The sequence below is a fragment of the Abramis brama genome (assembly GCF_963993115.1).
Source record: "Abramis brama genome assembly, chromosome: 11".
Taxonomy (NCBI): Eukaryota; Metazoa; Chordata; class Actinopteri; order Cypriniformes; family Leuciscidae; genus Abramis; species Abramis brama.
Window position 1 is genome coordinate 28027663 of NC_139973.1, and position 14959 is coordinate 28042621.

Below are 14959 nucleotides of genomic sequence, written 5' to 3' on the forward strand. Positions count from 1 at the left end.
AAACATGTAAAAAGCTTTTGAGAACAAAGAATATGAAATTGACAAATATTTACAGACACAAACTAGTGAAAATGTTTATTTAAATGTAAAATTTTATTAACCTGTTTTGAAGTAAACCATAGCTAATAAATACATTTCAATTGCATCATTTTATAAAAAGTAGATTTTTTTGTTTGTTTTTGTTTTGTTTTTACAAACATGGAACATACGTGTATCTGAACTTTACAAAGCCATACAAAAATATGCATCAAAACAACTTTGTTCCATAATGGTCAACCAGGCAAATAAGTTAAGGTCAAATTAGACTGACTTGATTAATTACATAAACAGTAAAAGATTTCATAGACCAATAGTATTTATTCTGGTTAAGAGACGGATCAATGATGTTCACTGCCATGTGTCTTGTGTGTGCTCACAAGTCACCAGATCTAAAAACTAAATATTGGAAAAAAAACAAGCATTTATCAAGTCACATGATCAAAATTAAAAAAACTAAATGTGCTTTGTTTTTGGTCAAATTAGCTTTTTGTATGGAGCACAATACTATTCTGATATCCTGTTTTAAACATGAAGGAAGGGATTTGCTTATTAAACTACACAATGATAAAACCAATAGAGGCACTGAGAAAATGTACAAGATCATCTAAGAAAGAGAGAGACGGCCCGTCATATGGTGCTTGAGTAGCACCTCCTGTTTCTACTATCACTCCAAATCTTGTAGGTTGATGGTGCTACCAGTGAACTGGGAGTTATCAGATCCATTTTCATCTTCGGCCATGACTGTGGGTTCCTACAAATGAGAATATTTAGATCAGTTTGTATGTCCAGAATTTCCAAATTGCAACACACAACAGGGTCATTTTATGGCACACAATCACGTAATGGAATGAAATCATTGTTTTGTTTTTTTATCTGAACTGATCCTAAATAAACCCACAAGACTTTGTGAAAAGTTGTCACAAATCAGTTTTTTTTGTTGCTTCGTCATCATGGTTATAAATGTGTTTTCATTGTAGTTTATGCGCATGTCTTCTTATCAGATAAAAAAAAAAATCAGACTCAATTGAGCACCAGTTTTTTGTGTGCACTTTGGTGTTTCCATGCAGCATTGTTTTTATGCAATATCCCAAAATTCACAAAAAAAAAAAAATAGATTGATGGGAACATGGCTAATGAGAGCCGGTGACTTTTAGCAACATGCACGGAGCATGTGGTGTTTCTTGTTCATCTCTGATATGCATTTCATGCACCATTGGCATACATAAACAATCTTTGCCCTACACAAGGTTTATTTTTAGCAGCAAGGAAACAGCAATGTCAATGACATGGAATGACATCCGCTAATGTCATTCATAAACTAGTAGGCAATTAGCAGTTGGAACAGTTTTTTTTCCTCCCACTTCAAATTACTGTCTTATCTGAAGGCAAATAATGTTGAAAATAAATCTTTAAATAAAAAACTACAACTACACTCTACTACAAATAAAAAAGAGAATACAAATGATGCAATGAATATGAGGCTTAATAGTTGTATGAACCTGTAGGATGTTGACAGGCAGATCCACAGTGAGCTGAGAGTGCGAACATGAGGTCTGTGAACTCAACTGGAAAGCCAAGTCTCCATCAGCAGCAGGGTCATCCTATAACAAATACACTCAAATCAATGTACTGAACTGAAGTGAGAATGCTTCCAAATTCTTTCCCATGATCTCACCTGCAGCAGCTGAATCTGCACAAACTGTGCGCCTGTCACCGGATCCCGGATGGGTAGCTCACCATTTCCTGTAGCAGCTCCTTCTCCAAAATGAGCGCTTGAGTTAGTCGACAGAGCAGAGCTGGTGCCCTTTGATCCTTTAGTCTTTCTTTGTCCGTTCTCTGAGGCACATGTGGAAGAGCCTGGGCCTTTCTGTTTCCTCCTCTTGGCGAGCTGAATGGCCCTGTAGTCTGTGCGTGCTGATCCACTGCTTTCCTAATGGCAGAACAAAAGAACACTGTACAGTCAGACATTTGAGTTAACTTGCTTAATGACAGACAAAACTTAAAATAAAAGAGGCTTTCGCACCATGTAATTCTAGGAACTTAGTTCTAGGAACTAGCCACCAGGGTGGTTCCTCGAGAACAAATGGTTCCCCTAGCAACATTTTCCTGGTTACATTCGCACCACCAGTAGGAACTCTGAAGTGACGTAAGCGTTGTGTTGTTGTGACTTATTTTGATGGCACCCTTTATTTTGCCGGCACTGAGAACGCCAGAGCCTGAGCTCACAGTGCTCGCATTCTCCGTTCATTAGTTTACGATCTGTCTAACAGTCCTGTCTAATATGTTGTTAGATAGAACTGTTATACATAGAAAGTAGACAGTATATGAAAAGGTATTAGCGTATGCAGTGTGGTTGATGTCTAGTGTTGCTAGCTGAGCAGAAATACATAATCATGTTTGGCTTGGTCCCCTCAAAGTTGCGTTGGATTTTCCCCTTAGCGTGAGGGTTAAGAGGTCCATCTATCACTGTTTTCCAGGCTATAATCTGTGAGTTTACACAGCTTTTTCTTTTTTAAATGGCGGGTGCCGGTGTTTCGCGAGCGTCCGGCCAATCCGCGTCACTACCGTCACTGGTAGTTCCTATAGTGCTGGTTTAGACCCTACTCTTAAGTAGGATCTAAATTAGTTCCTCCAAAAGGAGTTCCTAGAACTAAAACCGTTCCTAGTTCCTGCGGTGTGAAAAGGTTCCTCCGGTGCGAAAGCCCCTAAAGGAAGCTTAAATTCTATTTTATGGCTAACAATTTCAGAAATTTCAAGATTAACATGTGCTCTCACTTTCCAACTAACCATAACAGGGCAGGGGGTGACCGAGGGCAATTCTGTTGTTTTCTGCCCACTGTAGGATCCACTGTGGCTGGGGAACACAAACTGACACATCCCCTTACTGCCATCTGACTGAGCCATGACCTCCACTTTGCTTAACAAGGGCCCACCGACTGTCTCACTGCCTGCCAGGTCAGCCTTGGCCTGTGGACAAAGTAACTCCGCTACAGGAGTTGCCGCGAGAGCCATGGAGGAGGAGAGAGAAGGAACAAGAGATGAACTGAGTGCTGAAGGAAGAGCTGAAGCCAGTGACGAAAGAGACGGAGTGAGCGATGAAGAGAGTGATGGCGTGAGAGTAGATGGGGATTCTACAGTCAAAGGATTGCAGGAATTCAGAGGGTGGAGTTGTTCTGAAGATGCAGTACTCTGAATTGCTAGAGCAGTTAGTGTTCCCAGCTCTTCTGGGTTGACTGTTTGCACATCATCCAAATGCAATGTGGCATGGGGCAAAACCCCTCCACCTCCTCCAGCACCCAATCCCGTCTCCAATACATGGACGCCCATACCTTGCCCAGCTGCTAAAATGAGAGGATCCACAGTTTTTGCCCCGCTAAGAGCCGATCCGACTGATGCCGGATCTATTGTGAGGATTCCGGCGTTAACCAAAGGCATGTCCATGGAGAAGGATCCTGTCCCAGAGCTGCTTTCACTCCCTATAGAGACAGCAGTGGTCCCAGGACATGCAGGAATGCTGGAGAAGAGAGATGATAGGTCCAGACTGCTGAGTTCTGCTCCTGCAGGTCCCGAGGGGGCACTAACAGCCTGTGAAATACTTGTCAGTTCACTGCTGGGAGTTAAAGTTGATGTGTCATCCAACTGACTCAACACATCTGCAGGAAGAATGGAACATTATGTTGATACACAGAGGTTATGGTTACACAATCAATTTAAACATTCAGGTTTTTAAGATATCACTTTGATGAGCCTAAGGTCTATCCAGCCATAAACAATGAATACCAAACATATCTTTGGCTAATTTTGGTTTCAGTAGTGCTGGGTGGTATTGACTAAAAACCTGTATCACTGTATTTAACATGCTGACGGTTTATGTGGCTGAAATATCAACCCAATTTGGTAACCCTTCCTTTTACAGTCCCCTAATTACTAGGTATTTACCTGGTAAATATATGGTAAGTTATAGTTGGTTATTGGTAATTACCACAGGTAACAAGAATGTAAATGCAGAGAAACTACAAACTAATTACTAGGTATTTACCAGGTAAATATATGGTAAGTTATAGTTGGTTATTGGTAATTACCACAGGTAACAAGTATGTAAATGCAGAGAAACTACAAACTAATTACTAAGTATTTACCTGGTAAGCATATGGTAAATTATAGTATTTTAGTGTGTAATTACTTAAGGTGATTAGTATGCAATTACAGAGAAACTACCAGGGAAAAAAACACCACTGTTAAATATCAACTCAACAAAGTAATGTGTACTTGTTACCTGTTTAGGTTGGTAATAACTCAGATTTAATTGTGTACTTCCTCAGAATGTAGGCAGCCAATTTTTAGAAACACCTCCAGTATTACCCATCAATTCAAGTTAGGTTTGTAGTTATCCTAGGGTTATGTTGGTAACAGTCTATGTTTATTTATTACTATCTTGAAATTAAGATGGTAGTTTCCAATAAATTACTTTGTCTTACATAGTTGTTGTTCATTGCTACACCCATTTATAGAGGGTTTATCAAATAATTTAGCTTACACTTACCTGGTAACTACCCCGCAGGAATAGTTTTCCCTAATGTCATGGCACATCTTAAATACTGAGTATGTTCTTGCAGATGTTTTTACAATTTACTCAGTAAGTAAAGTGCAACTGTACTGTAAAATGAAGCCTTGTTTATTTCCATGGTATTACCGGAATTGTACCATATAACCTGATCATTCCCTTTTCCATAGTCACATTTTTTTACCTCGTATGTCCTGCAACGTTACCAAGGAAAACATGACAATTTACTTGGTAAGTAAAGTGCAACTGTACTGTAAAATTAAGCCTTGATTATTTCCATGGAATTACTGGGATCTTACCCTATAATCTGATCATTCCCTTTTCCATAGTCACGTTTTTTTTTACCTCGTATGTCCTGCAACGTTACCAAGGAAAACATGACAATTTACTTAGTAAGTAAAGTGTAACTGTACTGTAAAATTAAGCCTTGTTTATTTCCATTGAATTACTGGGATCTTACCCTATAATCTGATCATTCCCTTTTCCATATAGTCACAATTTTTTACCTTGTATGTCCTGCAACGTTACCAAGGAAAACATGACAATTTACTCAGTAAGTAAAGTGAAACTGTACTGTAAAAGGAAGCCTTTTTATTTCCATGGAATTACTGGGATCTTGCCCTATAATCTGTAATAGCTATGTAACGTTAACTGTAGCTATTACAGATTATTGGGTAACGTTAAAATCCCAGTAATTCCATGGAAATAAAAAGGCTTCCTTTTATAGTACAGTTGCACTTTACTTACTGAGAATGTTCAACGTGATCTCATGAGAATACGTGTGTATTTTTACGTAAAATGTAATTCTACCGTACATTTACTTACGTTTTATACACACAGAAACGTATAATACTGACGTATTTACAGCACTAAAATGTAAAATGTTTACAAATTAACAGCACAAAAACGATTAGCCTACATGCAGTTAAACAAGAATACACTTTAAACCTTAAAAATACCTTATTTAATCGTTTAACCATTTTAATATTTAGTTTATTTACAGTGAGACACAAAATGCGTTTTCTCCAATAGAACAATAATACACCAACATAAATTCACAAAATACATCAATTTTATTATACTTGATATAATCCAAATCTTTAGAATCCATACGTTTGCAAGAAAGAGGTCCAAATTCAGCCCTTTATCCAGTGAGTGATCTTCATCTCCATTTCACAGGCTATCACAGCAGCGCAGTCCCTAACTGTCAAATCACGCGCTCGTGATGAATTCAAATTTAAAAATTGCGCCCTCAAGAAGCGTTACGACATGTTTTACGGCAGTGATATCAAACGCTCATTGGCTCTCACCTGTTCGTCCATGTTCGTCACAGATTGCAACATGCCATATTTCAGTCGGTAAACTACATTTGAAATGGAGAAGCCCGCGCGCCTTCAAACAGAGCGAAGCCGGATTAACATTTTCATGGATTAATAACTTAAATTCTGCTCTGTACCTCATTCAAAACTATTATATACTAAAAGAGAGGACTGTGATTGCAACACATCGTCATGTGAACGACTTTTGGTACTTTTGTTTTTCTTCATAATTGTAGCCTATGTAGTTTTCTATCTTTGAAAATTACGTATTAATACTACTTATTAATGAGACCAGGCTGGAATGTTTTAGTTAAGTTGCAGAACACACATGGTAAAAGTTTGTGATTTAAAAAATGTTTAAGCAGTAGCAAAGGATGTGGTAAGAGTCTGGTAATACAATAGAAATAAACAAGGCTTCCTTTTACAGTACAGTTGCACTTTACTTACTGAGTAAATTGTCATGTTTTCCTTGGTAACGTTGCAGGACATACGAGGTAAAAAAATGTGACTATGGAAAAGGGAATGATCAGATTATAGGGTAAGATCCCAGTAATTCCATTGAAATAAACAAGGCTTCATTTTACAGTACAGTTACACTTTACTTACTGAGTAAATTGTCATGTTTTCCTTGGTAACGTTGCAGGACATACGAGGTAAAAAAATTTGACTATGGAAAAGGGAATGATCAGATTATAGGGTAAGATCCCAGTAATTCCATTGAAATAAACAAGGCTTCATTTTACAGTACAGTTACACTTTACTTACTGAGTAAATTGTCATGTTTTCCTTGGTAACGTTGCAGGACATACGAGGTAAAAAAATTTGACTATGGAAAAGGGAATGATCAGATTATAGGGTAAGATCCCAGTAATTCCATTGAAATAAACAAGGCTTCATTTTACAGTACAGTTACACTTTACTTACTGAGTAAATTGTCATGTTTTCCTTGGTAACGTTGCAGGACATATGAGGTAAAAAAAATGTGACTATGGAAAAGGGAATGATCACGTTATATGGTACAATTCCGGTAATACCATGGAAATAAACAAGGCTTCATTTTACAGTACAGTTGCACTTTACTTACTGAGTAAATTGTAAAAACATCTGCAAGAACATACCCAGTATTTAAGATGTGCCATGACATTAGGGAAAACTGTTCCTGCGGGGTAGTTACCAGGTAAGTGTAAGCTAAATTATTTGATAAACCCTCTATAAATGGGTGTAGCAATGAACAACAACTATGTAAGACAAAGTAATTTATTGGAAACTACCATCTTAATTTCAAGATAGTAATAAATAAACATAGACTGTTACCAACATAACCCTAGGATAACTACACACCTAACTTGAATTGATGGGTAATACTGGAGGTGTTTCTAAAAATTGGCTGCCTACATTCTGAGGAAGTACACAATTAAATCTGAGTTATTACCAACCTAAACAGGTAACAAGTACACATTACTTTGTTGAGTTGATATTTAACAGTGGTGTTTTTTTCCCTGGTAGTTTCTCTGTAATTGCATACTAATCACCTTAAGTAATTACACACTAAAATACTATAATTTACCATTAATAATTTACCATACCCGGTAAATACCTAGTAATTAGTTTGTAGTTTCTCTGTATTTACATACTTGTTACCTGTGGTAATTACCAATAACCAACTATAACTTACCATATATTTACCAGGTAAATACCTAGTAATTAGGGGACTGTAAAAGGAAGGGTTACCAATAATTTAAATATCAAACTGCCAATTGATTTTGCATTTCATGTTTTCTTTTACAAAAATTAGAAAAATTAGTCACTGTAACAGTTATCATAAATAATGGTAAAATAATAAAGCTTAGAGTCCTAAATCCTTGACAAAGTTGTCAAGATTAGATAAGAATCCTATGGTAATAGTGTGAGGTGAATGTAAACAAAATCTGGTGCTGCCAGCAATCATTGTGTCTAAAGTGGTTAAAGGAGTTAGTTGTTTGGGTTATTAAATGTTGTTTTATAAAGTCATAACCCTGAAGTTGCGTGTGAGTGTCGGTGTACCTGGGCTGAGGTTGTGGTGTTTAAGCATGTGTGTCTTGAGGCTGCTGCATGATGAGAAGTGTTTGGTGCAACCAGCAACAGGACAGCGACTCCTCAGACTGACTCCATCCTGCTTGTGCTTCTTAGAATGGATGTAGAGACTACTGCGAGCTGAAAACTTTGCATTACAACCTGCACATTTAAATACAAATAATAACAATTACAAAATTAAAGGTACAATATGCAACATTTTCTGCTGCTAGAGGGCGCTACATTCCAAACAACACCACCAATGGCGTAGCTTGATGACTATGTGAAGGAGCGTGGAATGATGGGAACTGTTGTTTTCAACTCCACCGTGGATGTAAATCAGTCAGACGGGAATCGAAAAATCATGTTCATGGATGAGGTTAAGTTCTATTTTTATAAATGTTGCGTTTAATGACATTCTTTTTGTGGCGAGGGGGGCGTGGTTCAGCGCGGTCTGTAACGGGAGAGAAAGAAACGAGATGAGCGGGACGCAAGTAGGTCAAGTGCAAATGACAAACACCTGTGTCTTATTGCAGTATTATTGGGTAAATTGGATGCAGAGAAAGAAAACCGGTGGATCCGAGCTCTCATTTTTGAACTGTTTTGTGCCGTCGCGGTTGCCACGGTGAATGCGCGTTGTGCGCGACTTTTGTTTGTTTTATTTTAATAAAGTACGAATCCCAGTCACGCCGACCCCTGTCTTCTTCCTTCCTGACTCTTGAACCTTATCACACTTTTATTTTATTAAAATGAATTAACAGCAAGAAAAGTAAGGTTTAATACTAAATTGGTTATCATAGATGTTACTGTATTTGTCGAATTCATTGTTGTGATAATGCTGCGCAGTTTTACGTGTTCTAAACAATTGTTGTAAAAGTACATTCGAACATACCCACATCATTTGCCAAAATACTGATTAATCTTTATGTATAACACATGCTATATTTATTTACATGGCCATAAACACCAGACGTGATAAACAATGTCAATAAACTAAACACAAACCTAAAGCAATAATACTTTCCTTACATAAACATAACTATTACCGAATGCTACATTTGGAAAATATAAAATTAAGCATGCTTTGTCGACAGAACCAGCTGCAATCGGTAAAGAATAATTGTGTTCCATAACGACAGCACGAAACAAGCTAACGTTTGTTGCTTGATAGACACTACAACTACAACTTCCGCATTTGTCCAGGACTCCACGCAGTACGAGCGGAAACCGAGGGTAACGCGGATATGACGCAATTGACTGGCGACTCCCAGCTCACCCCTGCTCTAACACCCGTTTCCTTGGTAAAAAACAAAAAAAAAAAAAAAAACAAATATCGCACTTTTCTCACGATTTAAAAATAGTTGGAAACATTTGGGATATTGTAAGTAATCAACTTGACAAAATATATAACACTGGCCTTGAGATTTTGGGATATTTTAATGCAAAAATCTTACATATTGTACCTTTAAATCTGAAATAGTAGTATTAAAAGAAAAGTGTCAGACATTTCACATGGAAAATTATGGAAAATCTAAAAAATATCCATGACTAAAAAACGTACAATACAAAATCAACTGCTGCTGATTAACGAATGCTATTCGAGCCCTGTACTGTTTGAGGCCTGTAGCTGTTAAAGTGACCATAAAAACAAAATTGATTGTTCCTATTTATGGAATATTGCTGTATTTATTAAACATGATTATTTATTTTTTTAATTCATGTGCCCTTTTAATCTTTAAACAAAGTAACTTCCCCCTCCCTCTTGCGATGACAATTCTTCTCTGATAATGTGTTTACTTGCGCAGGGGCGGGACTACATGCATTAGGAAATGACAATGATCCAATCAATTCCCAATAGATGAAATCATGTCCTGGCCTACTTTTTTGTTATATATATATATATATATATATTAGGGGTGTGAATGGTCACTGGTCTCTCGATTCAATTCAATTCAATTCAATTCGACTACGATTATCATTTCATGATGCATTGCAATATTACTGCACAAGGCTACATTTTCGTCAATGAATACAAGCAGTCAGATATGTGAACTCCCTTTTTATTTTATCTGCTCCAATTAAGTACACTTCCTGAATGTAGTCAAACAAAACTTAAGTCTGAACACAGCAGACGACAGGAGCATTTAAAGACTAATAAACACTGGTAATTCCGATTAATGGTGCAGCCATAGAATCATTCATTCAAACGATTCGTTCACGAAACACCGCTGTGTGTTGCTAAGAGATGCACACCTGTCCTGTGGCTTTGTTTGGAACTATTTTCGTTGGTGAAATAGACCAAAAACAAGCAATATTGTGTCTAAAATGTAAGTCAATTAGTATCACCTTCTTGTTTATTGAACTGTTGTATAAAATCAATATCACATTTGTACTCATGCAGTTATTTGGAGAAAAAAAATGGCACTCTTCGTGTGATATTAACTATATTAAATTATATAAATATAAAAGACCTACAGAGGTATTTTTGCCATTGATCTTGAATACTGACCTTCAACAGGACATTCAAATGGCTTGGTACCCAGGTGTGTGATACTGTGGCCCTTCAGGTGCTCGGCCCGTGTAAAGGATTTCCCGCAGCCTTCCTCTGGACATGCAAAACGTCTGTCATCATCGTGCTTCCTGCAGATGAAGATCAACACCTAATGAATCACTGGGAATCTTGAGACTGACTTTCAACAACATGTTGATGCTGCTTTTAAACAATACATATTTTGAAATTATAAAATTCCATTGACTTGAAATAGTATGACTTCTATCTTAAACCTGCATGCAGTCAACTGGAGTGGACAGATCCATTCAGTGTTACGTTACCTAAATTGTATTGAGATGTTATCCAAAATGTGGTGGACACTTGTGCATTAAAGGGTATTTAAGTTTTAGCATATTAAACGATTTAATTTGGATTATTTTTAAGACCATTAAAAATATGATGATGAAACTTTTATAGATATTATAGGGATGGACTGAAATGGTTTTGGAGGGCCGAAACAGACACTGAACCCAGTCAAAACGTGCCATCGGAGAAGCGCTAATTAAAAGTATATTTTGTGCGCACAATGTGGATAAGCTACAACAAACATGTCAACTGTGTGGAGACTAGCTCTGGATTGACAAAATTAATTTCTATATGGTAATGATATGGTTTCTTAAATATAAAATCTTTTAGTCTTTTAGCTGTTTTCTGATGATGCATGAAGAAAACTTTGTGCGCGCCTGCCATCCAATAATCGCAAAAAGCTTTGTTACTTTAATATGAAGCAAAGTCTCAACTTTAAAATTCTTTCAATTTATTATTAAATTGAAACAATAAACGTTGTTTTGGCACTTTTGTAGTGTGACATCACTGTATGGCCTCAGTTCCAAGTGGCAGCACGGATCAAGTGCACGTGAACTGATCGTCTCATCTCCTCTTTACTAGTTACAGCATGAAAAAAAACATGGGGGAACATCAGAAGGTATGTTGAAAGATACATTACAACTTACCGAAATGAATCCTGTTTCATGTGATCGCTCAGTGTTTCAACCAGGGAAAGACGTCAATAAACAGCTTGTAGGCTATACAATGTCACTTAACGTTACATTTACCTCAAGAAAGCTATTCAATGTCCATAAACTCATTAGTAAGCTAGAAGAAGAAAACACTAGAGAAGAGAATTTTGCTAAATATATGCACTGTATTACATATTCATTATATTTTTATTTAACCTGTTAGTGATGTCTTGATTACTTATTGTTTGAATAAATCTGTCATGAAAACAAGTTATTACAGTTTTCATTTCGGTACATCCCTAAAAGATATGTTACTTATAACAATATTATTCACAATTACCAGAAACTTGTAGAGCAATAGGATATACAGTATAAATGTGCATGCATGTATGGGTATAAAGGTTGGAAACTGATTCTCACCGTTTGTGCCTCAGTAATTTAGACATGCTTGTGAAGGTCCAGCCACAGGAATCAAAATCACAAACAAAAGGTCTTTCACCTGGGGAAAAAAATGAGAGATTACTGTTAAAAAATTCAAGTGATATGACTTTATTCCAAGTATCTGTGCGTTTTTTCACCAGTGTGGCTGCGGAGGTGTATTTTGAGCCGACAGGCCTTGTCATAACGCTTGTCACAGCCAGGATAGGTGCATGTGAACTGAGCCATTTCTCTGAAGTGGGTTCTGTTGTGGGAGAACAGGGCGCTGAAAGTGATGAAGGTCTTCTCGCATCCTGAGGAGGAACAGAAACACCACCATCAGGTCGGTATTAGTATCTGCAATATTGCCATTGCCTATTGTCAACTTTGTCTGAGATATTAAGATATCAGTTCAGCTCACCTGGGAACTCACACTTATGTGGTCTCTCGGGTTCAAAATGTGTTCTTTGATGATTAGTGAGCCTCGTGGCAGTGCGAAACCTCTCACTGCATACTTCACAGATAAATGCATTTTCCTGGTCATGTGCTCTAACATGAGCTTTTAGATTGTAGACTGTGGTGAAACGCCGACCACAGTTTTCCCATTCACATTTATACGGCCGCACTTTGTCATGAGACTGCAAGTGCCGTTTCAGTTTGTATGACGTTGTGAAGGACCAATCGCAGCCCTCCACTGTGCACTTGAAGGGACGCTGGTCCTCTGTGTGTAGAACCAAGTGAATTTTGAGATTTTGCCGGGTGTCAAAGGTGCTGGAACAGCCTGGTTGGGGACATCTATACTTTACTACTGAACCTTTCTTGGTCAACCCAGATACAGTTAATAGGTTTATTGGCTGTAGTTCTTCACAAGCAACTGATTTGATTTTAGAATTTTGGTAAATACTACTCCTGTCTTCTATAGCACAAATGGTTCCTTCCTCTTGCTTAATTGGTGGGCAAGAGTCCAGAGTAACACCCATTTCTGATAGCAAACAGTCATCAGCTAGAGCCAATTCCGAGTCACTGCTGGTGAATCTGGCTTTAGGCTCATCTTGTACACTTGGGGAAACATTGCTGATTTTCCCAATGGACTTACTTCCACCGTCATAGTTGAGCAGCACAAGATCTTCATTGTCTTTCATTCCCAAATGTTCTTTTAAGCTTATCATTCCATCCTCCTTGTAAGCGTAGCCCTCTGGTGGGGTGGCTAGGGTCAATATTCCATTTTCAATAGTCACAATGATACTCTGATTGTTAATCATGATGGTCCCAGAGAATGATTCATTTACAGGTATTGGAGTCCCATCAGGACCATAGTCCCCATTACTACTGGACTCTTGAGTTGCATAATCCATGATATTTAATTCAGCCATCTCTGGTGCAACCCTGTTCTCTGGTACAAATGCAAGGCTATTATTTTTTGTCACACACTGCATCAATTCTTCTGTTGAATGTTCAACTAAATGATTGCTGAGCATTTCTACAGTAGAGACCTTTGGTGTTTGACTGCTCCCAGCATAGTCTTCTGATAATATTGGGTCTCTATTCTCTGCCACAAGACAGAATTCGTGTCTAACATTTTGGTCTGTCCTCTCAAATCTGGTATTTAAGCTACTGTGGCTTGAAAGATGTCCCGATCTGGACGAGGTTCTGTTGAAGTTTCCATCTGAATCTACAGGGGAACTGAGAGTCTTTGACTTTGACGACGAAGATCCATTTTCTTCTGCTTTGTATTGAAAGTTCATTTGTCGTTCCTTGCTGTCATCTTCTTTATGCACTATGTTAAAAACCACATATAGTTCATCTGGGCTCTTGCCTAAAGAGGCAGAGGTGTTGCTGAGAAGTTTCTCTGTCGTGTGTCTTTGTTCACAGCTTTCTGTATCCAGGAGGGGAAGCGCCATTTGCAGATCGTTGTCCTCATGTTCATCGGCCCTCTCAAACACAGAAGGCAGCAGCTCTAATTCATTGAACACCTTTTGCCTGGACGCATTCACGTCACCGAGCTCTGCAACTGCGGACGGTATATCATATGTCTTATGATGGCTGTTTTGCAGAGACAGAGCGCTGCCATTTTCCGCAACCCGAAGCGGCGACGATCTGGCCCGGTTATTGTTGTCGTCACTTTGGATGCCCAGCGGTCCCGAGAGATCCGAGATCGCATTTTCAGTCAGACGTGTTTTCGCATGAATCCCTGAAGCTGTTGTCTGCTGAGAGAATGTTGTGTGGAGCGGGACGCCATGTTGGTAGTGAGTGTTTTTTGTGTCAGAAAGCCCCTGGATTTCCATCTTGGTGTCCCTGTAGCAGCAGCTCATGAAAGCTCCGCCCTTCACATACGAGTGATTGATCCTGATAGGCCGGTTTGGAAATTACGTCACACCCAACACATTTTTCAAGATCCTCAATTCGATTAAATTCTAAGTGCACGAGACATGCTCTCAAAAAGAAATATCAATATACAGAGCAAAAAAAGTGTAATTTCTTTCTTCATGGTTTCTGCTATTATACTTTTTACAAATTATGGGGTGAATTTAATTAAAGTGTAGCAGTGCAAAACTGCATAAAGTGAATCGGGTGCTAAAACAAAGTGTGCAAACCATAGACAAGTTACATTGGGTGTAAGTCATTCTTGAATTCGGATGAGGCATTTATGATGCTCTAAGAGTCATTTACTATGTTACATTTTAATTCATCTTTACCCCAGCCAACCATGCTTGGATTAATAAAGGTGCATTCCATTTAAACAATTAAGCAAGAGTGAATTGGTATAACTCTTTTTGTTGTTAATTAAAAAAAGACAAAATTATCTTTTGTCATTTGATGGGTGTTTTTTCTTTTCTTTTTTTTTAGAGTAATTTATTATTTTGCTCTAAAAAAGCTTTCAAGTTATTCTGTATAAAGCATCTTTATGTTTCTGTTGGTTGGACTTAGACTCAGAAATATCATGTGTAAATGTAGTAAGATTTTGTATTTGTTTTTTTAAATCAGTGATAAGACTACTCACTGAAGAATGAGCATGCACATGATGTAATGGATGTCTGTGTACATGGACCATTATTGT

General features: G+C 37.8%; 1 protein-coding gene across 4 annotated transcripts; it reads right to left on the reverse strand.

Moving 5' to 3' along the window:
• Positions 1-70: 70 nt before the first annotated feature.
• Positions 71-14230, reverse strand: LOC311092753 (zinc finger protein ZXDC). Of its 4 annotated transcripts, none has more exons than XM_084129706.1 (9): positions 12323-14230; positions 12063-12215; positions 11905-11983; positions 10484-10614; positions 7966-8115; positions 2827-3692; positions 1715-1969; positions 1539-1640; positions 71-790 (listed from the first exon to the last, which is right to left on the reverse strand). In XM_084129706.1, the coding sequence occupies exons 1-9, from the start codon at positions 14211-14213 to the stop codon at positions 704-706; spliced, it is 3714 nt and encodes a 1237-aa protein (XP_083985832.1). In that variant the 5' UTR covers positions 14214-14230; the 3' UTR covers positions 71-703. The 4 variants fall into 4 exon arrangements, with proteins under 4 accessions (XP_083985832.1, XP_083985829.1, XP_083985831.1 ...); XM_084129703.1 differs by having other exon boundaries at positions 2815-3692; positions 12323-14228; XM_084129705.1 differs by having other exon boundaries at positions 7966-8136; positions 12323-14217.
• Between the last annotated feature and the right edge of the window lie 729 nt (positions 14231-14959).